The sequence below is a fragment of the Peromyscus eremicus genome, chromosome 7, assembly GCF_949786415.1.
Source record: "Peromyscus eremicus chromosome 7, PerEre_H2_v1, whole genome shotgun sequence".
Taxonomy (NCBI): Eukaryota; Metazoa; Chordata; class Mammalia; order Rodentia; family Cricetidae; genus Peromyscus; species Peromyscus eremicus.
Window position 1 is genome coordinate 104243273 of NC_081422.1, and position 27444 is coordinate 104270716.

Consider the following 27444-nt stretch of genomic DNA (forward strand, 5'->3'; position numbering starts at 1 on the left):
GCGGGAGCAGACCAGGCGGGAGGCTGGCAGGAGGAGGGCGTATCCGAGAAGCCTGGCCCGAGAAGCTTCCCCAGCTTAGCTTGGCTTCGGTTCGCGTTGAGAGCGGGATGAAGAGGCAAGGGAGAAGAAATACAGGGGCGAGAGCGGCAGCTGCGCTACCTCGCAGCCTGGAGGCCGGGCTCTCCGAGGGCTCCGGGGCTTCGGGTGGTGGAGGGCTCCGAGGGCCTCGGCCAGCTCCCCCGACGTCGGCCCTGCAGCTCCGGGACCCGCCTACAACACTCAGCCCCGGGCCTTATTGTTCCGGGAAGCCGCAGGCTAGGCCCGGCCCGGCCCGCGGGTTGCACCCGCCCCTGCCAGGGTCGGCGGGCTGGGGCTGGCGCGCCGACTGGCGGCCGGTGGGCTGCCTGTGCGTGTCTCTTTAAGGGGCTGGGCCTGCAAGGCTGCAGGGCGGGCGGGGTGCGCGTTGCTCCCGGAGTGTGTGAGGGAGAGAGCGGCGGGCGGTTGCCGGAGGGAGGGAGGGAGTGAGCGGGCGAGCCAGCCAGCCAGCGACGCGGGCCGCCCCTGCCGCCGCCGCGATCGGACCAGCGGCCTCCTCCCCTCCGGTCCCCTCCCCCGCCTCGGCCTGCCGCGGGGAGGGGGCTAGCGTCGCCGCCTCCAGCTGCTCCTCATGAAGCAGCTGCCGTCGCAGCCGCCACCGAAGATGGGGGATTTCTACGATCCCGAGCACCCGACCCCTGAGTAAGTCTCAGGTCCGCGGCCTCCCGCTGCCGTCGGTCGCTTCAGCCGAGGGCGGCGCGTCCTCACCGGTGGCGGCGCGCGGAGTAACGGGCCCTGGGCGGCTTCGCGCGGTCGCGGTGGGGCGCAGGCCGGGCGCAGCCACTTCAGGCCACCTGGCTTGGCCTCGGCTGCCCCGGCGGTTGGGCCTGGCGCGGAGACCGCTGCGACGCGAGCAGCGGCAGTTGGGGCGGCCCGGTGGGGGAGGGGCGGCCCCTGCCGTTGCCGCGTCCTCAGTCGGCCAGCCCAGGGCTCGGCGCTCCCCGCGGCTCCTCCGGGACACTCTGCGGCGCCCCGGGCTTCTGTTGCAAACCACGGTGCATAGTCCAAGGCGCCGCTGAGGCCAAAGTCGGTTATAGGACGCCGCGAGTACAGGCCGAGAATCCCCGGGCTCGGGTGGAAGCTCGGCCCGTCGCCCGGCCTACCGGTGACGGCAACTCCGACCGGAAGGGCCTAGCGCGCGTCTCCCCGCTGCGGTCCGCGGAGGGGCCCCGCGTTGCACTCTTGGTTTTGATTTTCTTTTTTTTTTTCCTCCTTGGGCACTCGACCCTGGCCCAGTAGTGCCATGAGCTTCACAGTCTGCACCTTTGGCACTTGGGTTTTGTAATGGTGGCGAGGTTTGTCTGGTCTCGTTGTTAAGGTGACACCAGTTTTGTTTTTTGTTTTTACCTGAAAGTGAAAACCTGACAAACGTTTCTTTTCTCGATTATGAGGCATGAACACTTTGGCATACTATTCCTTAGGTAACAGAATCTTACCTACAAGGATGACTTTTTTGCTGCGTGTGAAGATTTAGTTAAGAGACCCAGAAATCTCTTTGCATATTCTTATCTAAAGAGAGTGTTCTTGTAAAGCGAAATACAGTTTTGTCCAAAATGTAGTTTCTTTTCAGTTAGGACATTTTTGTGTTTCTGTTGGACAGTATCTGGTAGCACAGCAAGCTTCCATTCCCGTCACATTTGGTGGTATACACCTGTAATACCACCTGAGCTAGCATTGTGGGCAGCCTCGGCTGCTTACAGGAGATGGCCTCAACAACAAAAGTAAACAGAAAGCTTCCACTGGAGAGTCTGGAGTCAGTTCCTTCCCTAAACCCTCACAAGATCGTTTTTGTTGTTTTTAGAGAAATGGTCTCATTCTGTTACCCAGGCTGGTCTTAAATTTACAGTGTAGCCCAGGCTGGCCTTGAACCTGGGGCTCCTCCCTCTTCAGCCTCCTGCCGCTGGGATTACAGGTGCTGGCCACTAACCAACCTGAAAACCATTCTTCAACTCGATTCGCTCCTATTGATGTCTACAACTTAAGGGCACACAAAATTCATTTCAAAGTTAACGTTTATAGGGATTTCTAGTGAAACTTAAACTTTTATAACTGAAGTATGACACATACATTCTTTGGAACCTTAGCCAAAAATTTTAACCTTGGTTCAGAAATATCTGGATCTTCCATGATAGTTTTTTGGTATTGTAACACAAAAGTTATTTTGTTGGAGTGTTGGTTATCTCCACACAAAAAGCAAAACCCTTATGCTGCCTTAAGAAAAAAGTATAAAATTTTATTGGGAGAATTTTGATGGTCCAGTTCCCAACATAAGAACAGCCTGAGTAGTTAAATCTTGCTTACTTTTAAGCTTGCAGAGACCCTTCTGCCTGCTGCCCTCTGGCTTTTTAGTTACAGCCTGCGCTTTGCAGAGATAGGCTTGATACATAGATCACTTCTGTGCACACACAGTCTTTATGTGGTCTTAATAAAACAAAATCCATCTCTTTCTTGCAGTCGTGAACCAGCATGGCTTTATCCTTTCCTGGGTTCTTGGCTTTGGATTAACATTTTAATTAGAATGTTTGGATTTACTGTACAATCAGTCCAGTAGCAAAGTTCTGTTATAGGGGTTTGAGACTTGAAAAATCTCAAAAGGAATTTGTATAATTCAGTCAGTGTTGACTGCTTCCCTTGTACAAAGTAGCATGCTAGCCCCAGGAAAGGTGCAGAGCCTTCCAGTGACTTCTTCAGGTTTCGTGGTGAAGTCTAAAAGCTGATAGGATTATATCCTTTTTTTAATTGGAGGAAAACATTTTTCATAATATGTGGAAAAATGGGTCCGAAGTGTATCTTTACTGTGCAAGTGAGGAATAATGTTTATTGTTTTTCACAGTCTCGGGATATTATTGCTTTTCTGGCTTTACTGCTTCAGAGTTTTTAATAGTGATGAGTAAGTTCTGATACATGTGTATTTCTTTCCTGTTTATTAACCTGTATAGGTTATAAAATGTTTTCTTAATACTGGACTGAAGATGTTGGTAGGCATCTTGAACAATATCACCTGTTTTACATCTGAAGAAAATGAGGCCTGGCCAAGAAATGAGAAGTGAGTGATAGCAGACCATGTGAGGAAGTCGTGCTTCAAACTGGGAGGAAGCAAGGTTAAAGGACGAATTTCAGAGCCAGACAGACCTGCACTGGAACACTAATTTAACCTGGGACAAATGACTTCTCTTTAAATTTGGGTTTCCCATGTGGGGAATGGTTAGCCTAGTGGTGGCAGCTTCCTGGGGCTTTGGAGGAGATTACATGAGATAATGAGTGAATAGCTCTTGGCATAGAGTGTGGTGTGTGCAAGCCAGGTTACTAGGGAAAATTGAGAGGTGTGATTTAAGATAAAAGATGAAATTGACTGAAGTTGAGGGGAAACGTGGTTGTGAAGAGGCAAGTCATTCCCTTTCAGACTTGGGATAGTTTGAAATGGTTCTTTGAAAAGGGGAAGTTGCCAGGCGGTGGTGGCGCACGCCTTTAATCCCAGCACTCGGGAGGCAGAGCCAGGCGGATCTCTGTGAGTTCGAGGCCAGCCTGGACTACCAAGTGAGTCCCAGGAAAGGCACAAAGCTACACAGAGAAACCCTGTCTCGAAAAACCAAACAAAAAAAAAAACAAAAAAAAAGAAAAGGGGAAGTTGAGGTGACATGTAAATTTGCTTTGATTAGAGTTTGAGTTGAGGCCTGGTGGTCTATATCTGTCTTCTACTCACTCTTTAATCAGATGCAAGTGTGTGGCCTTTCTTACAGTATAAATGACATTGTATCCAGGTGAAATGGCTATACTCATTTGAGTAACTACATTAGGTGTCCATTATAGTGTAGGGGTAGCTAGTGAGGGCAAGGCTCATCCCATCAGTCTTCAAGGACCTGTCATAAAGGAGACACATGATAAAAAGCGGAGTTTTGCTTTTTTTTTTTTTTTTTTTTAACCACAGGCCTATCTTTACTAAAGGTTGGTATTGTAGAGCAACAAAAATTTGTCCTTGTGAAGTTTGCATTCCAATGAGGTCAATAAACAGTTATGCAGAATGAGCAAAGGTAAAATGTTTTAGGAAACCCTGTAGAACGTGAGAGATTTGTTATTGTTAAAGGAGAGATAGTATAAAATGGGGTAAACTGGTAAGCATCCTTGAGAGAGTAATACTTAGAGATATAGAGGGCGTTGGTGGCTCGAACCTTTAATCTCAGCATTTGGGAGGCAGAGGTGGGTTCAAGGCCAGCCTGGTCTACAGAGCCAGTTCCAAGGACGGGCAGGGCTACGCAGAAACCCTGTCTCAGAAAAAAACAAAGAAAGTGTGTGTGTGTGTGTGTGTGTGTGTGTGTGTGTGTGTGTGTGTATGTGTATGTATGTGTATGTATGTAGTGGGGTGGCAGGGCAGTAACCATTATAACTCAAGTAGAGGTAATAAGGAGCTGAGGAAACATTCCAAGCTCTTCTCAGTGTGGCCAGAACTGAATGAGAAAGAAATTAACAGTCAATAGGTTCACAGTAGGCTGAGTGCAGGTTTCTTAAAGCTTTGTAGAGCCAGTCTAAGGATTTGGCTGGGTCTTATTTGTTTGATTTTGGTTTTTTGAGAGGAACCCAGGCTGCCTTTGAATTCTTGAGCTCAAGTGATCTTCCTGCCTCAGCCTCCTGAGCATCTGGGACTGCATGTGCACCCTACTGTGAGTTTTAATCAGAGGAATGATATGATTTGCTTTCAGCTTCAGAAGGATCATTTGTAGAATTGCAGAGAGGAACAGAATGGAAGCCTGAAGACTTGTAAAGAAGCTAGTAATCCAGAAGATTACTCTCTCCAGAAGAGAGTTGCTGGTGGCTTATACCAAGGTAGTATCTGAAACAGATGAATGCTGAATGTATGTTGAGGATTAAATATGATTTGTTGACACATGTGGCATATGAGAGAAGTTAAGGATGATTCTAAGGTTTTTGGTCTGTCAGTTGGAAATTTGCCCTCCACTAAGTTAGGGGTGATGTAGAAAGATCGAGTTGGGATTAGTAGTTCTTTTTTAGGCGTAGTAAATTGGAGATGCTTGTTAAGACATTTAGGTTGGACTGTTAAGCAAGTCTGGTGTTCAGGGAAAGGTCTAAGCTGGAGATAAATTTGTAGTCATCTATTTAGGTAGTGTACAAAGCCACCAGACTGGATGAGATTACCAAGACATCCATTGTAGAAAGAAAAATAAAGACCAGAAATTCTTCTTGGTTTAGTTTAGATAAAATCTTAATATGTAGTTAAGGCTAGTGTGAATTCCATGGTTCTTGTGCCTCTGTGTCCTAAGTGCTGAGAATATAGATGTGACACCATGAGGCAAGGAATGCTCTTTTGAAGCTCCACTGTGAAGATTTAGTGTATGAGCCTCTTTTGTTGTTTTTTTGCTGATGAGACAGGATCTCGCTGATACCTCCTGGTGACCTTCAACTCCTGCCTTGACCTTCTAAGGGATAGGATTACAAGTGTGTACCATCAATAGGCCTGTTGGTACAGACTAGTAATCCTACTAGTGACTGGTAGTCTTAAGGCAGGAGGATCAAATATTCAAGCATGGTTGGGTTCCTGAGTTAATTCAAGGCCAGTTTAGCAACTTAGTAAGACTGTGTCTTAAAGAAATAATTATAATAATGCTGGTGATAGAGTTTAGTGGTTGAACACTTGGATGGCATGCATGAGGTCCTGGATTCAAACCCCAGTACTGTAGCGGGTGGAGGGGGAAGTGTATACCACTGTGTCCAGTACGATTTTTTGAGACAGGGTCTTACCATTGTAGCCTTGGCTGGCCTGGAACTTACTGTGTAGACCAGGCTGGGTCCATACTCACAGAAATCTGCCTGCTTCTGCCTCCTGAATGCTAGATTAAAGGCCACTATACCTGGCAGTTTATTATTATTATTGTTGTTTAGTCAAGGTCTCTGTAGAGTTTTGGAACTCACTCTGTAGAACAGGCTGTCCTTGAACTCAGAGATCCTCCTGCCTCTGCCTCCTAAGTGCTGGGATTAAAGGCGTGTGCTACCACTGTCTGGCGTGATTTATTCTTAATAGGAATTTCTAATAACCCCAGTATTTGCTGCTGTTCCATGAGTCGTCACTTGTGCTGAAGATAGACTAGTCATGGTGAATGACAGATAGCAAAAGATGGCCAACTTGGGTTAGAGACTTGCTGAGCAACTTATCATTTCTGTTAATTCATTCAGTACAGCTATCAAATAGTACCTTAAACAAGAAGATAAAATAACAAAAACTATAATATTAGAATAGTACCTTACGTTATAGGGCACTAAAAACTATTGTAAAACATAGAGGGAGAGTTTAGAATCATCAATCAGGTTTAGATTTCTTTTTGAGAAAATCTGGCTTGTGTGTTTCATTTTGTTTTTTGTATGGTTTTGTTGTTTTTCAAGACAGGGTTTCTCTGTATAGTTTTGGTGCCTGTCCTGGATCCTGCTCTGTAGACCAGGCTGGCCTCGAACTCAAGAGATCTGCCTGGCTCTGCCTCACGAGTGCTGGGATTAAAGGCGTGTGCCACTGCTGCCAGGCATCATTTTGTTTTTGAGACAAGATTTTGCTGTGTAGTCTATCCTGGCCTGGAAATTGTTATCTTACTACATTATCCCCTAGAGTGCTAGGGCTGGGATTATAGACATGTACATCTCAGGTTATAATAGTATAACATTTTTTGAGACTTTCCCAATTCTTCTGACTCAACTTAACAAATACTTGCATTATAGACATGAGCCGTTATACTATAATTTAGCCTAGATTAACCACCAGTAATGGAAATTTTGCCATTTGTATTACTTTCCCCTAATTTGTGTGTGTGTGCATGTATATGAAAATGAGTGAGTAGTCTGTGTGTCTGTTAGGTGGACATGTGAATGTCATGCTCAATGTGGAGGTCAGAGAACCACTGTTGGAGATTAGTTCTCTCCTTATAACTTGACTTCTAGGGATCACACTGAAGTGGTGAGCCTTGCTTTTTACCTGGTGGGCCATTTTACTAGCCTCTCGGTTTTTTTGAAATTTTTTTTGTCTGAGCTGTTAGACATCATGACATCAGGATCCTTCTTATTCCCTAAGTGTTTTAATATATGACTTTAAGGCATTCCCTTAGCACATTCAGGTAACTTAATATTTATAACTATACTTTTTTTTTTTAATCTCTGAGTATGTTTGTATTTAAATTTTGAAGGTAGTTTACTATATTTGCTAAACACAAATGAGGCATTTAAAAAACAATAAGGTTTGGTAGTCCTTTGTTTCATTTTGGTCAGGCATAGTGGCTACTTAGTGGCTTTTCCAGCTGAGTAAGTAAATTGGTTATTTAAATTGAGTTCTAAAGTTGATGTGAGTCTCTAAATCTGCCTTTTATTTTAGAGTGCTTTTTCTGTCAAATGCTAACATCTTGCTAGTTAAAATAGCTTTGGGATGATGTGGGTGTTGATAAGACTATAATTGTGCAAACAGGCCTGATAGAAGGGCTGCTTACTGTGAACACTGCTTTGGGCTTGCAAGAATTGGAGCAAGTGGTAGTTTCTGACTATAGCTCTTGCTACTGCCCACTTCCTTGCCAAGTTTAGTTAGACTCTCTCTTTTTTTCCAGAGCTGAGGACCTTACTAGGCAAGCACTCTACCACTGAGCTAAATCCCCAACTCCTAGACTTTCTCTTTAGGAAGGGTTATATAGTGATCCTAAATGTTCTTTGTGAAACATGATGTAACTTACACTTTGAGTCTTTTGTCTGATATTTGGCTTCTTTTTTTTTTTTTTTTTTTTTTTTTCTCGAGACAGGGTTTCTCTGTGTAGCTTTGCGTCTTTCCTGGATCTATCTATGTAGACCAGGCTGGCCTCGAACTCACAGAGATCCGCCTGCCTCTGCCTCCCAAGTGCTGGTATTAAAGGCGTGCGCCACCACTGCCCAGCTGATATTTGGCTTCTTGGTAATAGTTATTAATTGTATACTGTCTTTGAGTAGTCTGACAACACCAGGTTTGATAGATAAGAATGTAAATAGAGGCTGGGTGGTGGTGGCGCACGCCTTTAATCCCAGCACTGGGAGGCAAAGGCAGGCAGATCTCTGTGAGTTCAAGGCCAGCCTGGTCTACAAAGCGAGTTCCAGGAAAGGTGCAAAGCTACACAGAGAAACCCTGTCTCAAAAAAAAACAAAACCCATAATAATAATAATAATAATAATAATAATAATAATAATAATAAGAATGTCAAATAGAACAAATATTTATTAAGTATATAATGGCTACAGAAACCCTTCCTATGGAAACCCATTCTTCTATTCTTCAGCATGTACAAAGGCTTGTGTTAATTTTATTTTGTATGTGTGTGTACCTATATACCTATGGAGGTCATTTTGGGAGTTATTCCCTTGTACCACGTGAGTCCCAGGTGTCGAAATTAGATTGTCAGACTTGGGGGCAAGTGCCTTTACCTGCTGAGCCATCTCACTGGTGCCAGTTTTGTTTTGTTTTCCCAGCTAGGGTGGGTTTCCTTTATGTAGCCCTGGCTGTCCTGAAACTTCCTCTGTAGACCAAGCTGGTCTGCCTCTGCCTCCCACCATGGCTGGCTGGCCTTGATTTTTTTTTTTAATTGTCTGGTTAAAACCGGGCGGTGGTGGCGCACGCCTTTAATCCCAGCACTCGGGAGGCAGAGCCAGGCGGATCTCTGTGAGTTCGAGGCCAGCCTGGACTACCAAGTGAGTTCCAGGAAAGGCGCAAAGCTACATAGAGAAACCCTGTCTCGAAAAACAACAACAAAAAAAATATGACTGCCATTAATTTATCTATTCCCAGGGCAACTATATGCATTCTAAAACATAAACTACATATTTTATAGTACTGCTTCTGTGCTAAAAGTATAGTTGGGTTATCTATAGAGGTGAATTTTATTAACATACAATAAAGTACCTACTTAGAAATTGGTAAAAATGTAGGGCTGGAGAGATGGCTCAACAGTTGAGAGCCCTGGCTACTCTTGCAGAGGACCAGGGTTCAATTCCCAGTACCCACATGAAGCTCGCAACTGTGTGTGACTCCAGTTCCAGAGGAATTGACGCTCTAACACAGACACACATGCAGACAAAACACCGATGCACATAAAATAAAAAATAAATTAAAAAGCACACACAATTTTAATTCCAACATTCAAGAGGCAGAGACAGGCAGATCTCTGTGGGTTCAAAGCCAATATGGTCTGCAGAGTGAGTTCCAGGACAGCCAGAGATACACAGAGGAACCTTGGAGGGCGGAGGAGTGGGGGTGGGGGTGGGGGTGGGGGGGGTCGGGGGGTGGGGGGGATGGGAGGGAGAAATAAAGAAATTGGTAAAAAAATGTACTTCAAAAGTTCCTTTAAAGTAACCAAAATAGGTGTACTCTATGGTAACTTTACCAGGCCCATTAAAAAACAAAACTTATATTGTGCAATAATGTAGGAAGCAAGTTGTGCAATTATAAACAATATTGCTTATTATACATATGATGTATATTGCACATTAACAATAGTTTATGTAAGAAATAATGTTACTAGCTGATATAAACTTTGTAATAGTGGTGACTGAGCAGAAAAGACTTTCTTGAATTACAATATTGGTCAGGTGCTTTAGAATAATAGTGTAACTATTAAGGAGAACCTAATGTTCTTTGTTGAAGTATTTTTTTCTTTGTCATTAAAGAGGATACTGGTGTGGTACTAGACAATGAGATTAAAATCCATGATAGCATATTTTTCAGCTGAACACATGCTTGCTGGAAATTTTTTTGTTAGCTGTGTGTTTTTTCTGACATGCATTCACTGCTTAAGCATTTTTATTTTCAATATTTTCTACATGAGTGAAGATTTTATTTTTAGTTATGAATGTGTGTGTGTGTGTGTGTGTGTGTGTGTGTGTGTACGTACATGAATGCAGGGACCAGCAATGTCAGATCCCCTGGAACTGGTATCTCAGGCAATTGGGAGCCATTCTTGTGGTGTTGGGAACTGAACTCAGGCCCTCTGCAAGAGCAGCCATCTTCACAGCCCTATGTAAGTGTTTTAAAATACATGTTTAGGGCTGGAGTAATGGCTCAGAGGTTAAGAGCACTGACTGCTCTTCCAGAGGACCTGAGTTCAATTCCCAGCAACCGCATGGTGGCTCACAACCATCTGTAATGAGATCTGGTGCCCTCTTCTGACCTGCAGACAGAACACTGTATACATAATAAATAAATCTTTTAAAAAAAAAAAAAAGAATAAAATACATGTTTATATATGTGTATGGTTTTATAAGTTTTTCTTTTTAAAATTTTATTTCATCGGTGAGAACCAAGCTTGGGGCCTCATATCCATTTAGCACTCTATAACTGAACTACATCCCCAGTTTTTGTTTCTGTTTTTTTTGTTTTGTTTTGTTTTGTTTTTTGAGACAGCCCTAATCATCCTGGAACTCACTCTGTAGACCAGACTGGCCTCCCACTCAGAGATCCTGCCTGCCTCTGCCTCCCAAGTACCGGGATTAAAGATGTGTTCCACCACCACTGACCATCCCCAGTTATTTTTTTTTTTAACTTTAATAATACTATTTTACATACACTTTTTTTTTTTTTTACATCTCAACCACAGTTTCCCCTCCTTCTCCTCCCAGTCTCTCCCCCCACCACCTCCCCTCTGTTCCCTCCTGCCCTCTTCCCCGCCCCATTCACTCCTCTGTTTCTCTTCAGGAAAGGGCAGGCCTTCCATGGCAGTTAACTAAACATGGCATATCAAGTTGCAGTAAGACTACCTCCCCTTGTCTTAAGGCTGGACAAGGCCACCCAGTATGAGGAAAAGCATCCCCAGTCCTTAACTTGCTTATTTTTAAGATGATTTTGATGGTTACTGGTACTAGAGCCTTGCTAGCTTAGCATTCATCTATTTTGCAGTTTTGTTGTAGACCTAAGTTAGGATATCGTACATTGATGTACTAGAAAATTCAAGGAACATGAAGAATGTTTATATATGATATAAATTGGACATATTTTTCTTTATTTCACTGTTACAGATCAATAACTTTTTAAGCACAACAAAATTGAGTTCCTAGAAAAAATGAAAAATTTAGACACTGAGGGTTGGAAAGATGATTCAGGGTAAGTACAGAGGATCTGGGCTCCGGTCTTACTTGGCCACTCAGAACCATCTGTAATTCTAGTTCCAGAGGATCCAACACCCTCTTTTGGCTTCCAAGGGCACCAGGCACTCACATGATTCACGTATATACAGACAAGCAAAACATACATATAAAAATTTTAAAATTTAGACATTGAAGATAATTGAGCCACTGAATAGCTATGTTTTGATTGTAGTGGTGGTTACACATATCTACATGGGATGAAATTACATAGAACTGTGTTTGTACACAGAAGTGAATTTGAGTTCCGTGTTTAAAAAAAATAGTGACAAGATTTAATCTAGTGAGCAGTAATGTATTGTCCTGTGGGCTTGATTATTAATAAATGTAGGTGTGCTTGTCTACTGTGGGTGGCATCAGTTTGGGCAGGTGGTCCTGGACTATTATAAGAAAGCTAAGCTTGAGTCTGCAAGCAAAACAGCAGACAGTGTTTTCCCATGGTTTCTGCTTGAGTTCCTGCCCTGACTTCCCAGGATGATGGACTGTAACCTGGAAACGTTAATTGCATAAACTCTTCCCTTAAGTTGTTTTTGGTCAGGGTTTTGTCACAGCGACAAAAATGACACTAGCGCTTGGACCGCTCTCAGGTCCCTGGTTTCAATCTGTACTTAAGCTGTGTGCTTACTGTGTAGGGGAGTTGGGTAGAGTACAAGAATACTGTCTTTTGTAACTTCCTATGACTAATTATTTCCTAATAAAAATCCTCAAAGAATGCAAATCTGATCATTGGTCAAGGTCACATTGTTGTAAAAGTTTCTAAACTCTAAGTCTGTTTCACTGTGTGATAAGCAGCAGGTCAGCTGGCCCAGGAGATACATTGCTCTTCCCCTTGTTACTGCTCATACCTATACCATTCTTCTGTACTTCTGTCTCTCATCTCTTACCCAGTCTGCATTTCTTGTTTGTCCAAAATTACTTATTGTGTATCTAATTTGTGCCAAAATCCTGAGGATATAGGGAATGAGCAAGATGTGTTTATTCGAATAGAGGAGACTAGTGTAATCAAAGAATTTTTAGATATTTCTAACAGAAATCACTAACAGCTCGCATTTACTGAACATTTTATGTCAATGCTGTGTGGAGGGTGTTAGACACATTCTCTTTGTAGTAAACACACTATTGCTGTCAGTTTTAAACATCTCTTCTGTAGCCTGTTTTTTTGGGAATAACTTAGTTAAAAATGTTTGAATTTATTCAAATTTAGTCTGACCTTTTTTTTATAATTAAACTTTTTTGTTCTGTTTCTGTTTTAGAGTCTCGTGTAGTCTAGGCTGACTTCTGACTTACTGTCCACCATGACCTTATCCTTCTGCCTCTGCCCCCTGTGCTGAGATGACAGGCATGCATGACTATAGCTGACGTCTTTTTTTTTTTTTTTTTTTTATAAAATTTATTGTATATACAATGCTCTGTTTGCATGTATACCTGCAGGCCAGAAGAGGGCGTCAGATCTCATTACAGATGGTTGTGAGCCACCATGTGGTTCCTGGGAATTGAACTCAGGACCTCTGGAAGAACAGCCAGTGCTCTTAACCTCTGAGCCATCTCTCCAGCCCCTGAAGTCTTTCTTTTATGGAGTAGGGTCTTGCGTACTATATCTCAGTCTGGCTTTGAACTGGTTCTTCTCCACCTCTTCCTCCTGAGTTGCTGGGATTATAGGCTGGCCTACAAGGTAGTTTGTTTTTTGAGGGGTAGTGGGGATGGTGGAGGGGGTTCAGACAGGGTTTGTCTCTGTAGTCCTGGAACTCCTCTTGTACAATCAGGCTGGCCTTGAACTCACAGAGATCACTTGCCTCTGCCTCCCAAGTGCTGGGATTAAAGGCATGTGCCACTGCCACCCGGCCCACCTTTTGTTTTTTAAGATATTTTAGAGCAACCCAGATATTTTTCTTCCTCCTCTCCCTTCTTCCCTCTTTCCCTTTATTTTAGACTGTCTGAAGTAGTTTAGGCTGGCCTCAAACTCTCTATCCTCCTGCCCCAGCTTTCCAAGTGTTGGTTTACTGGTGTGTATTACCATACTCAGCTTTTAGAATAATTTTTTAAAATAAATTATTATTTTTTTAATTTAATTTATTTATTATGTATACAGTATCCCTGCAGGCCAGAAGAGGGCACCAGATCTCATTATAGATGGTTGTGAGCCACCATGTGGGTGCCAGGAATTGAACTCAGAACCTTTGGAAGAGCAGCCAGTGCTCTTAACCTCTGAGCCATCTCTCCAGCCCCCATATTATTTTTACTTTATATGTATTGATGTTTTGGTTTACTGGTGCGTATTACCATACTCAGCTTTTAGAATAATTTTTTAAAATAAATTATTTTTACTTTATATGTATTAATGTTTTGCCTGCATGTATGTCTGTGTGAGGGTGTCAGATCTTGGAGTTAGAGACAGTTGTGAGTTCCCCTATGGGTGCTGGGAATTGAACCCGGGTCCTCTGGAAGAGCAGTTAGTGCTCTTAAACCTCTGAGCCATCTCTCCAGCCCTAACAATTGTTTTATATTAAAACCAAACAAACAGGTATTGATGAAGGAAAGAGGTCTTTGTATTTCAAGATAGTAGTGTTACAGATTTACTTTCATTGTTTTATTTTGAAGGTGGGTGTGTTTTTTGTTTTATTTGTTGTAGTAGGGGTGAGGGGATCAAAACCACGGCTGTGCAAGTTAGACCAGCACTGAGCTTCATTTTTGTCATGTAGGTGGGAAATTTTTTATTATTGTTATTATTATTGTTGTTGTTATTATCATTTTGTTTTTTGAGACAGAGACAGAGTTTCTCTGTGTAGCCTTGGCTCTCCTGAAACTGAATCTGTAGACCTGTCTGGCCTCAAACTCAGAGAGCTGCCTGTCTCTGCTTCCCCAGTGCTGGGGATCAAGGTGTGCACCACCACTGCCCAGCCTGGAGATTTTTAAAGATATATTTATTGTAACTTAGTACTTTGGAGTATTTGCCTGCAAGTATGTGCAGTACAGAAGCCCTAAGAGAGAGCATCAGGTTTCCAGTAAGGAGTTAGAGTGGTTTTGTAAACTGTCATATGGGTGCTAGGAACTAATCCTTGAATGTAGGGTTTTATAGAATCTTTTTTTTTTTTAGTGGTTCTATTTTTTTTTTCATTATTATGTATACAGCATGTTTGCCTGCAGGCCAGAAGAGGGCACCAGATCTCATTATGGATAGTTGTGAGCCACCATGTGGTTGCTGGGAATTGAACTCAGGACCTTGAATTGAACTAAAAGCAGTCAGTGCTCTTAACCTCTGAGCCATCTCTCCAGCCCGAATGTAGGGTTTTAAAAGCTCATTTGTGGTGGATCATGGTAGTGCAGGCCTTTGATCCCAACACTAGGGAGGCAGAGGCATGCAGATTTTGAGTTTGAGATCTGTCTGGTCTATATAGGGTGTTCCAGGCAAGCCTGGGCTACACAGTGAGACTCTGTCTCAAAAGATTGCTAATTTGTATAAGTGTCTTTAAGAATTTGAAAGAGTTGACTGACCATCACTTATTTTTGTCCTCCTGTTTAATGCAGCTCAGGTTAAGCAAAATAGGACTGGAAGACTAGCATAAAGTACTCAATCTCGTAAAAGTACCGGGCAGGTATAGTTTGTGCGTTAAATAGATAAGCTTCAGAACTTAAGTCTGGTTATAATAGTCATTTATCTCAGACTTGTGGTACTGGTTGTGTTTATTGTATTGATTAATTGGTAGTCATGAGAGCATATATGTGTATGAGTATCTTATTACCATCTTAAGTATTTAGTATCACGGTTTTAATCTCAAGAGATTTTGGGAAGGATATGCAGATTTAGTTTTCTCTGAGAAGATAGATGTAATTTTAGTTGTATGGGTTTTATAATTTTTTTCCCCTGTGGTGCATGTGTTGTTGTTGTTTTTTCTATTTCAATTTATGTTTATGGGTGTTTTGCCTGCACGTATGCTTATGCACCACATGTGTGCAGTGTCTTTGGAGGTTAGAAGATGATGTCAGCTACTCTGTGACTTGAGTTAGAGACAGTTGTGAGCTGCCTTGTGGGTGCTGGCCAGGAATTGGACCCTGCAAGAGCAGCCAGTGCTCTTAGTTCTTTTTTCCAGTTCCAATGTATGTTTTTAAAATGATGAACATTAGAGTGTTCTAACCTTTGTTTTGAGGCAGGGTCTTTTTTTATTTTATTTTATTTTGGTTTTTCGAGACAGGGTTTCTCTCTGTAGCATTGTGCCTTTCCTGGGACTCACTTGGTAGCCCAGGCTGGCCTCAAACTCACAGAGATCCGCCTGGCTCTGCCTCCCGAGTGCTGGGATTAAAGGCGTGCGCCACCACCGCCTGGCGAGGCAGGGTTTTATGTAGCACAGATTGGCTTTGAACTTATGTAATTGAATATGATATGTAATTGAATTTCTGATGCTCTGTGGCTCTACTACTCAAGTGCTAGGATTACGGGCATGCACTACCATACCTCGTTTATTCAGTTCTGGCAATTAAGCCCAGTGTTTCATGCATGTTAGACAAGCACTCTTAACTGAGCTATATATTCCCTAGCCTTCTTCTCTGCCCCATCCCCCTTTTTGAGTCTGTGTGTTTTATAGCCTAGGCTAGTTTTAGTTTTGAACTTTGTAATCACGGATGGCCTTGAACTTGTGATCCTTCTGCTTCTCCCTCCCAAGTGTTAGGATTACAGGTGTATATAACCATACCTGGGTGGTTTGTTTGAGATCAGAGTCTTACTGATGTTGTGTAGTCATTCCTACCAACATTCTAAGTGACTGGGACTACAGGCACATGCCACAGGGCCTAGACTTTATTTTGAAATTTGACTCTGTCTTCATTTGTTTGTAGTCCCTCTTCCTTAAAAAGAATTTCACTGTTTTTGTTGTTACTATTATTATTGTGTATGTGGGCAAGTGGAGGGTGTTATGTGAGGTGCCAACCGGGCCTGTACCTGCCATGACCTGCATATGGTCAGAGGACACCTGCGGAGTCTGTTCTTTCCGCCCTCCCCTATGTGGGTTCCCAGCTCTTAAAGCAGGCACCTTCATCTGTTGAACCATCTTTCAAGACCACTTCCCCCCATGCAAGACCCCCCCCCATGCTTTTCGGTGATAATGTAATTGATATATGTTTTTTGATGCCAACTGTATTTAGATTAAGGAATGAAACAAAATACATAATGGCTTGTATAATAGAGTTACAATACCTAGAAATATCGTTGTTTAAATAAAAGCCACACAGACACTCAAATGTGTCAGAAGCCTTTGTAGACCAAGATGATAATAGATTGGATTCAAGATCTTCCCTTTTGCTTATTTGTAATTTCATCTTTTCTCTACTAACATTTGATTATTTTATTGTTTGTTTATTTTTGTGGATTTTTGAGACAGGGGTTCTCTGTGTAACCCTGGCTGCCCTGGAACTCACTCTGTAGATCAGGCTGGCCTCACTTGGAGATCCACTTGCCTCTGCCTCCCAAGTGCTGGGATTAAAGGCGTTTGCCACCACCCAGCTTAGTGGTTTGTTTGTTTGTGCCACAAGTGCTGAGGAAGGAACCCAGGGCTTTATGTTAGATAATCACTTTACCACCGAGCTTCATTCTCAATTTAAAATTTAAAAAAAAGTGTGTGTGTGTGTGTGTGTGTGTGTGTGTGTGTGTGTGTGCGTGTGCGCGCGCGCGCGCGTGCACAAAGAAAGTGTTGAACTCTCTGGAACTGGAGTTACAGATGATTATTAGATGCAATGTGGGTGCTTTGCTGTTAACCCCAGAGCCATCTTTCAAGCCCATCAGCTCAGTTTTTTGACACAGGTCTGGCTGGCCTGAAGGTTGTTACATAGACCAAGCTGGTCTGCAAATTTGCACAGCTCAGTTTGTCTCTGAGTGCTGGGATGAAAGGTTTGGGGGCATCAACATCCATAGCTGGCTATTTTTTTTCTTTTACCTTTTTCTTAATGTGTATGTATTTTCTTTTATATGTATGTATTTTATGTGTATGTGTGTGTACCACTTACATTTTTGGTGCTCATGGAGGACTGAAGAGGGTGTTGAATTCCCTGGAACGGGAGCACAGATGGTTGTGAGCTACCATGTGTGTACTGGGAGCTGAACCTGGGTCCTCTGTAAGAGCAACAAATGCTCTCAACTGCTGAGCCATCTCTCCATTATGAGTCGGTTTTTTTGTGTTTCCCACCACCGCCACCTGGCCATCTTATCAATGTATCTTTATACATTTTTTTTTTTTTTTTTGTCTTTTGTGGTATGTAGTATTCTGTCTTTTGTGGGAATTGAACCTGGGGACCATTCACATTTGCCAAGCACTCCGACCGTATAACCTCAGTTGTTCTGTTTTGAGGCAGAACCCATGTAGCCCTTGTTGGCCTCCAGCTAATTATGATGTCCTGCTTCTATTTCTCAAGTATTGGATCATAAAACATGCAGCACTATGCTTGCTCCTTCTCAGACCTTTTCATCTTTTTATTTTGAGGAAGGGTCTACTAAGTTGTGCAGATGGGCTTAAAACTATGTAGCCCTTGCGCTCCTTGAACTTGGATTCCTTTTGCCTCAGTGTGCTTTGTAGCTTAGATTACCAGCATTTTTTATCACAACTAGCCATTGCTTTGTTCTAACTTCCATAGATGCTTGTTAATGAATCAACTCAGTTACTATTTAGACCTTCATTTGGAGGGGATTTTTGTACATTTAAGAAGTACTTAAAGCATGTAGTTGTGCTTGCCATATAGTCCACAAAGCAACATACTGTCGTCGTCGTCGTCGTCATCCCCTTTTGTAACTTTCCTTTTCCCATGTAGATAGTCCCCAGTATGCCTTGGTGCACTAGTGGTGCATGGCAGACTTGGTATTTGATTCTTCGTAGGAATCTGTATCTTTGTTAGAATACCAGGTGCTAAGATATATGACGTAGTGGCAGTATGATGCGGAGCACAGTATATATTGTGTGTTTAGCAAAGGGACTGATGAATAGTTACTAAATAAAAAAAAAAAGAAAGAAATTAGGACCCACCTACCCATGCATAAAAATATGATTCTTTGTCAGAAACATGCTCACTGCTCCTTATTCCATTTAATTGTTGACTTTTTCTATCTTATACCTTATACTTAGGTAATAGTGAATAGTTTTTAGTTTACTTGTAGGAGCTGTTCTGTTTTAATCTTTGCCTTTTGCCTTGGGTCACTCCAAAAGTACATTCTTTAAAAACTAATCCCCTTTTTGGGATTCTTTGCATTCCTGTTTTTTTTTTTTTTTTTAACTGAATTGTTGTCTACTTTACTGCCACATTGTATATATTGCAGTCCTTATAGTTACTCCTCTGGTTGGAATTGTTACTTTTGTAACAATCACTTTGTTACTTATTAGGAAATGTAACCTTCAAGGTCAGAGATCCTGCTTCAGCCACTCTTGCTCTCCTGTACCTAGTGTAGTGGTTTGCACTGTCTGCAGGAAAAAGTTGTTACAAAACTGTCAGTAGGGCAATGAAAGAAGGAAAAGGTGTGTAAGTGTCTGTTTTAATGAAAAGTTTCATTTTGTTTTAAGTATTTATGATCCTTTTTATTCTTTTGCATGTTTTCTTGGCTGAATGGGAATAGAGAAGAAGAAAATGAGGTAAGTATAATTGAACTAGTTATTCAAGAAATGGCCTTTTAAAAGGTGCATTTTTAGAATCTAGATAAAAGCTGAAAATATTTAAAGTTAACTATTTTGTGAAATGAAATTAGTAGTTTTACTCAATTTTACTTTTTGAAGTTATAATAACTCATTCCAATGAGGAATAGTGTATATAACAAGAAAATAATTTTAAACTTAAAAGATTCAAGAAATTTAGAAAGGTAACAGAAACTAGCAGTTCCAGAAACAGATTTTTATCTGTCTCTAGTAAGTTTCTATGTAAAATTTAATTTGAAAAGTAGATTCTGTTTCTTAAATATTTGAAAACTACTGCTATATGAATAATATACTACGTGTGTATAATGTAAAAGCTTTTATTTCCTCACTTGAAGTTACTGTATACTTTTTCTTATTTCTTTTTTGGTTTTTCAAGACAGAGTTTCTCTATTTAGCTTTGGCTGTCCTGGAACTTGCTCTGTATACCAGCCTGGTCTGGTATCTCAAACTCAGGGATCTGCCTGCCTCCTCCTCCTCTAGAGTTCTGGGACCAAAGGCATGTGCCACTGCATCTAGCTTTGGAACATGCCTGACCTGTTTTTTGTTGTTGTTGTTTTAAGATTTATTCATTTATTATGTATACAGTGTTCTGTCTGCATGTATCCCTGTGCGCCAGAAGAGGGCACCAGATCTCATTACAGATGGCTGTGAGCCACCATGTGGTTGCTGGGAATTGAACTCAAGACCTCTGGAAGAGCAGCCAGTGCTCTTAACCACTGAGCCATCTCTCCAGCCCCTGATATTAGTTTTTAATATAGGCTTGAGGCCTAGGTGTGGTGGTGCACACCTTCAGTGCTGGAAGGCAGAAGCAAACTTATCTCTGAGTTCCTGGCCTGCCTGGGTTACATAGAGAGACCCTGTCTCAACATATATTTATATGCTTGAGTTTGTGTCTATATATTTTTCTGTTATTCTTTCAACAACCTAGGTTATGCCTTTAACTTCTGACTCCCACCATTTCCATTGGTGCTTTGTCAGATACTTGGTCAGATAATGGAGAAGAGCTTCTTAGCTGTATCTTGTTCACATAGTAATATTAGAGAATAAATTATTATTACCGAAGTGTGTGTAGTCCAGGCAGAGAAAGAGTGGTAGTGTGCTAAGGCAGAGTAATTTCTAGTACAGCAGAAGGCCTCGCCCTTTTTGGGCTACTTTATCAGTAAAATGTATGTGGTAAGAGGCTAGTTTGTACCAGGGAAGGTCATTAAAATTGCCTGGTGCTTGTTGATCCCTGCCTTAAAACAAAAATAAAAATACCCCAAACAAATTTTTTTTTTGCTTCATTTTAGAGCTATTGGTTTAATATTCCCCAGTGTGGCTCATATATTTTGCCCTGAACTCTGCTGATTCTGTGTGATGCTAGGAGACTCTTGGTTTATTTGATCTTTGGTATTTCTTAGATAAGTAAAACATAAGAACAAACTATTTTGTCTACTGAGGTGTTATTTATTGCCTTTTTTTTTTTTTTTTTTTTTTTTTTGTTTTTTTAGGTTTTTCGAGACAGGGTTTCTCTGTGTAGTTTTGCGCCTTTCCTGGAACTCACTTTGTAGACCAGACTGGCCTCAAACTCACAAAGATCCACCTGCCTCTGCCTCCCGAGTGCTGGGATTAAAGGCGTGCGCCACCACCGCCCGGCCTGCCTTGTTATTAATGTCATCTACATATCAGGTTAAAAAAATTCTTGTTTAAATTCTGCTTGAGCTGAAGCATGGTAGTGCATGGTTGTAATCCCAGCACTGGGGAGGTAGAAGCATGAGGGTTAATATGAGTTCAAAGAAAACCTGGGCTACATAGTGAGATTCTGCCTCAAAACCAAAATCCAAAAAAGCACCACCAAAACTAAAAAACAAAAATCAACACTTAAAACAATAACAAAACAAAAAAAGCTACCCCCACCAAAAAAAAAAAAAAAAGGACTAAGTATCTAGAAAATAGTGCCAACATGGATAGAATTCTTAATGTAGGATTAAATGGGAAAAAAAAATACAGATAATTGTTAAAGCTTAGTGATTTGTTATTTATACTTTTGATTATGCCTAAATGTTTTATAATGAAAAGCTAAATTCCATTTGTAGCATAGTGAAAGTTATACTACTGTTAATTTTTAAAAAATTTCTCTGATAAACATTTAAAATTTTGATATTGACAATTTGTGATATTCACAATTTGAAAGAGAGCCTTTATTACTGTAATTGTTTTGTTCTTTTGTAGGCAAAGATTGAAAATGTGCAGAAAACAGGTTTCATCAAAGGACCAATGTTCAAAGGTGTTGCTTCTAGTCGATTTTTGCCCAAAGGCACGAAGACAAAAGTTAATTTGGAGGAACAAGGACGGCAGAAGGTGTCATTCAGCTTCAGTCTTACAAAGAAAACTTTACAGAACAGGTTTCTCACTGCACTTAGCAATGAAAAGCAGAGCGATTCTCCAAACTCCCCAGCTAACCCTCTTCCAGTAGACTCAACCCCTAAAGTGAAAATGGACCCAGGAGATACTTTTCCTGCTACAGAAGAGTCTTCCCCACCAAAGTCAAGAGTGGAGTTGGGTAGAATTCATTTTAAGAAACATCTGCTTCATGTGACATCCAGGCCACAGCCGGCTACAACTACAGCAGTAGCTACGTCTCCCCCTCCTCCTCCAACACAGTTACCAGCGGTCATAGCAGAATCAACTATAGATTCACCACCTTCATCTCCACCTCCACCTCCTCCACCTCCCCAAGCCACATCACCCTCACCACCAGCACCAATATCAGAGCCAGTGGTCTTACCACATCCCCCAGTAACAGTACTAATGACTGCACCAGTACCCTTAGCAGTGGATAGAGCTCAGAAAGAATCGCCTGTTAAAAGTGTGCCCGAATCTTTAGAGGTGGATATGAAGCAGGATATTGTATCTAATAGTTTGGAAGAACACACAGTTCAAACTTTGAAGGAACAAGCAGATAATCCCCTGCAAAGAGAAGATTCCCATATTGGGAAGGAAGACGAAGTTTCTGATGGTTCTAAGATAAGCCTCAGTTCTAAAAAAGCAAGTTCTAAGAAGAAATCTTCACAATTTGAAGGCACATTGCTTGGTTCAGAATCTGATGAAGATTCTGTACGGACTTCCTCCAGTCAAAGATCACATGACTTGAAATCTTCAACAAGCATTGAGAAGGAAAGAGATTTTAAAAAGAGCTCAGTACCTTCAAAAAGTGAGGATTTGGGGAAATCATCGCGATCTAAAACAGAGAGAGATGATAAATACTTTAGCTACACAAAACTTGAAAGAGATACTCGGTATGTATCTTCCCGATGTAGGTCCGAAAGGGACAGAAGGCGGAGCCGATCTCGTTCTAGATCTGACAGAGTCTCTAGAACTAGTTTGTCTTATTCTCGGTCAGAGCGATCTCATTATTACGATTCTGATCGGCGCTACCATAGGAGTTCCCCTTACCGTGAAAGGACACGCTATTCTCGGCCCTATACAGATAACAGGACACGGGAGAGCTCAGACTCTGAAGATGAATATAAGAAGACATATCCAAGGCGCACCTCATCCCATTCCTACAGAGACCTAAGGACATCATCATCTTACTCTAAATTTGATCGGGACTGTAAAACTGAGACTTCTTACTTAGAGATGGAGAGAAGAGGAAAGTATTCTTCAAAACCAGAAAGAGAATCCAAGCGGACTTCAGAGCATGAAGCCATAAAAAGATGTTGTTCTCCCCCGACTGAACTGGGATTCCGTCGGGGGTCCTCCTATTCCAAGCATGATAACAGTGCTTCCCGTTACAAATCTGCCCTTTCAAAACCTGTATCCAAGTCTGATAAATTTAAAAATTCTTTCTGTTGTACAGAATTAAATGAGGAAAGCAAACAATCTCATTCTTTTAGTTTGCAGACTCCTTGTTCAAAAGGTAGTGAATTAAGAACAATTAATAAAATTCCTGAAAGAGAAAAGACTGGGTCTCCATCTCCATCAAATCAATTAAGTGATTCACCTACTTTTAAAAAGCTAGATGAATCTCCTATTCTTAAGCCTGAATTTATAGGACATGATAGCCATGATAGTATTAAAGAATTGGAGTCATTATCAAAAGTGAAAAATGATCAGTTAAGAGGTTTTTGTTCTATTGAATTAAATATAAATGGATCTCCAGAGACAGAATCTGATATGGCAACATTTTGTGCTTCTAAAACAGATGCTATTTCAATGACTTTAGATGATAGTGTGACTGGATCAGAGATATCTCCTTTGGTCAAAGCTTGCATGCTTTCATCAAATGGATTTCAGAATATTGGTAGATGCAAAGAAAAAGACTCAGATGATTCCTATAGGCAGCATAATAAGTCAAAAAGTCCATTTAGGGAAACAGAACCTTTGTTGTCACCACACCATGATAAACTCATGTCTTTGCCAGTTAAGACTATAGATTATTCCAAAACATTAATTAAAGAACCAGTTGATAAGAGACGTTCTTGCTGCAAAACCAAAGATTCAGATAGATACTGTTCTCCAAATGAGAACTCCGAAGCTGAAAATATTGAACCTTCAGTTATGAAGATTTCTTCAAATAGCTTTATGAATGTGCATTTGGAATCAAAACCAGTTATATGTGATAATAGAGAGCCGACAGATCAACACTCAAAATTTGCATGCGATGAATATAAGCAGAGCATCGGTAGCACTAGTTCAGCTTCACTTAACCATTTTGATGATTTGTATGGGTCTGTAGGGAGTTCAGGTATTATTTCATCTCTTCAGAGTCTTCCGCCAGGAATAAAATGTGAAGGGAATATATCTCCAGTTCTAGATGCAGTGCAGAGTAAAAGAAGCACAGAGTTCTTAAAGTATGCAGGGAAAGAAACAGAAGTGGGTAGTGCCCTTCCTGATTCAGGAAAGGGATTTGCTTCTTGGGAAAACAGGCATAATAATGTATTATCTGGGCAGTCTTTGCAAGAGGCTCAAGAAGAGAATTCCATATTGCATGAAAGAAGAGGAAGACCAGAAATCTTAGATGAGGAAGGAAGAGGGCATACACATACTTCTGATGACTCAGAGGTTGTATTTTCTTACGATTTGAACTTAACCATGGAGGACAGTGACGGTATAACTTACACCTTAAAATGTGACAGTAGTGGTAATGCTCCTGAAATTATATCTACTATCCATGAAGATTATTCTGGATCTTCTGGAAGTTCAAGTGACGAAAGTGATTCAGAAGATACAGAGTCTGATGACAGCAGTATTCCAAGAAACCGTCTCCAGTCTGTTGTGGTTGTGCCAAAGAATTCTACTTTGCCCATGGAAGAGACAAGTCCCTGTTCTTCTCGGAGCAGTCATAGCTACCGACATTACTCTGACCACTGGGAAGAAGAAAGATTAGAGTCAAGGAGACATGCATATGAGGATAAGTTTGAGAGTATGGCAAGTAAAAGCTGTCCTCAGACTGAAAAATTCTTCCTTCATAAAGGAACAGAGAGGAACCTAGAAACTTCTTATTCACAGTTCAGCAGAAAAGTAGATAATCACCTGCCTGAAATTGCTCATTCTCAAAGTGATGGGGTTGATAGTACAAGTCATACAGACTTGAAATCTGACCCTCTAGGTCACCTGAATTCAGAGGACACAGTAAGAACCAAAACATCTAGGTCTCAAGAGCTACCAGTTTATTCTTCTGATGATTTTGAAGATATCCCAAATAAGTCTCGGCAACAGATACTTTTCTCTAACAGACCAGATAGTAGTAGACTAGGAAAAACAGAGCTAAACTTTTCTTCCGCTTGTGACATTTCCCGTATAGATGGCTTGCACTCGTCAGAAGAGCTCAGAAACCTAGGATGGGACTTCTCCCAACAAGAAAGGCCCACTACCACATACCAGCAACCTGACAGCAGCTATGGAGCCTGTGGTACACACAAGTATCAACAAAGTGCTGAACATTTCGGAGGGACCCATAGTTACTGGCAAGGCAATGGCTATTGGGATCCAAGATCAGCAGGCAGACCTCCAGGAACTGGGGTTGCTTATGATCGAATTCAGGGGCAGGTACCAGATTCTTTAACAGATGATCGGGAAGAAGAGGAGAATTGGGATCAACGAAGTGGATCACAATTTTCAAGCCAGTCCAATAAATTTTTCTTCCATCAAAAAGACAAGGGATCAGTGCAAGCACCCGAAATAAGCAGCAATTCAATTAAGGACTCTTTAGTTACAAATGAAAGGAAAGATTTTTCAAAAAACTTTGAAAAAAATGACATAAAAGAGAGAGGACCTCCTAAAAAACGGAGGCAAGAATTAGAGAGTGATTCTGAAAGTGATGGGGAGCTGCAGGCTAGAAAGAAAGTCAGAGTGGAGAGTGAAGCAGGAGAGACATCAGTGCCCCAGCACTCAGAGGAGCTGATGGGGCCCTCCTGTGCTATGGATGACTTCAGGGACCCACAGCGGTGGAAAGAATTTGCCAAGCTGGGGAAGATGCCCTGCTACTTTGATCTTATTGAAGAAAATGTTTATTTAACAGAAAGGTGAGCCTAACTAATACTTTTAAAGTCAATTCTTGATGCTTTCTTATTAGAAAGAAAGAAAATAATAACAATAAAAAATAGCTTTTCAGCAGTTTGGACTGAAATAAGACTTGTATGGTAAAATGTAGAGTAACAGAATCATAAAATGTCATTTTCTATTTTGATTTACCAATAGATTCCTTCCTTTTTTTTTTTTTTACCTTAAGAAAAGTGGTATCTAGTTTTTTCTATAATTGCTTTGGTTTTTAAAAGTATAATTTAAGCCAGTCTAATTTTTTTAATTCATTCCTCTTTTACGTGGTTTTAAAGGTATAATTTAAGCTAGCCTACTTTTTCTTAATTCCTTTTTCATGTGAAATTGTGACAGAAAAATGAAAGGAAACTCCAGGAAGCAGGCGAGTGGTTCAGTGGAAGAACACTTCTTTTCTAGAGGACCCAGGTTCAGTTCTCAGCATCCATCTGGTCACTCATAGCTGTCTGTTACTCCAGCCCCAGGGAATCCCATGTCCTCTTCTGGTCTCCTCAGACACTGCAAACAAGTAGTGCACAGACATACATGCAGGCACAACACTCATACCCATAAAAGTAAATAATAAAATAGTTTTTAAAAAGGACACGTGATTGTTAGATGCTTTTTTTCTTTTAAACAGGGGCACACAAAGCACTTTTAGGTAGTATAAAGTCATAATTAGAGTACGGTAGTTCTGCCAGTTGTCTTAACAAATTTTTATTATATTTTAAATTATGTGTATGTGGGCTTGTGTATATGAGTTGGGGCCAGAGGGGCCATTGGATACCCTGAGCCCCAGAGGCTATTGTGTCTGAGGTGGCTGCTGGGAATCAAACTCCTTCTGATTCCCTGGAAGAATAACTAGCACTCTTTAACTGCTGAGCTCTCTCTCCACCACTGAATGTGTTTTAATGTATATCCCCCTTTTTTTTGTGTGTGTAGAGCTCGCTCGAGTTAAGATTCAGTCTAGCTGTCATCCCTTTAAACACTGAAATTTTTGTTAATTTTTTTTATTGTATGCATAAGGTAAAGAGACTTATTTGTTGTTTGTTTGTTTGACAAAGTCTTGTGCAGCCCAGACTGGCCTGGAATCTGATTTTTCTACTTCCACTTCCCAAGTGCTGGGACTACAAGTACATGTCACCACTCTGAGTTTTGGCATGAGTTTTTAGAACTTAATAGAGCTTGGATAGCTTAATTCCTCCACCAAAATACTTTGTTTTGAGAAAATTTTGCTTCTGAAATCTTTACCTGATTATTCTTTTTCAGTTTTCTGAATTTATTTTTGAGGTTATGTCTCATTATATTACCTGGGCTGACCGAGATCTCTTTGGATCTGTCTGTCCTCCTGCCTTTGTCTCTTCTTCAGCTAGTGCTACAAGCATTAACTGACATTGCCTGGCTCTGGTTGTTTTATAGTCTTACTTCATTTAAAAAAAAATGTGTTCACTTTTTAAACAGATATGTACAAGTGTGTTGTATACCACTGAGGGATCCCATAAAAGATTTGGTTCAGTTAAATATACACTCTTTCTCTTGTGAAACAGGATCCCACTTATTTAACCCAGGCTGGCCTAGAGCTTGCTAAGTAGCCAAGGCTGGTATAAAACTGGTATTTTTACCTCAGGCTCCCCAGTGCTGGGATTATAGGCATGTGTCACTGTACCCAGATCTTCTGGTTGAATCAAAGCTCTTGATTAAAATTTTATTTTGCTTTTGTTTTGTTTTTTTGAGACAGGGTTTCTCTGTGCAACAGTCCTGGCTATTCTGCAACTGGCTTTGTAGACTAGACTGGCTTTAACTTCTATATCCACCTGCCTCTGCCTCTCAGGGTGCTGGGATTAAAGGTGTATGCCACCACTGCCCAGCTTTTTTGAGACAGAATTTTATATCTACCAAAAAAAAAAAAAAAAAAAGCTGGGCGGTGGTGGCGCACGCCTTTAATCCCAGCACTCGGAGGCAGAGCCAGGCAGATTTCTGTGAGTTTGGGGCCAGCCTGGTCTATAGAGCGAGATTCAGGACA

The 27444-nt window shown here is 41.4% G+C and overlaps 1 protein-coding gene across 1 annotated transcript in view; it reads left to right on the forward strand.

The window, feature by feature from the left end:
- Positions 1 to 525: 525 nt before the first annotated feature.
- Positions 526 to 27444, forward strand: part of Setd2 (SET domain containing 2, histone lysine methyltransferase) — a 108106-nt gene continuing 81187 nt past the window's right edge. Inside the window, exons 1-4 of the mRNA XM_059269092.1 lie at positions 526 to 738; positions 18827 to 18842; positions 21114 to 25411; positions 25779 to 25806. Of these exons, the coding sequence (XP_059125075.1) occupies positions 668 to 738; positions 18827 to 18842; positions 21114 to 25411; positions 25779 to 25806 (4413 nt within the window). The 5' untranslated portion in view covers positions 526 to 667. The remainder of the gene's footprint in view (positions 739 to 18826; positions 18843 to 21113; positions 25412 to 25778; positions 25807 to 27444) is intronic.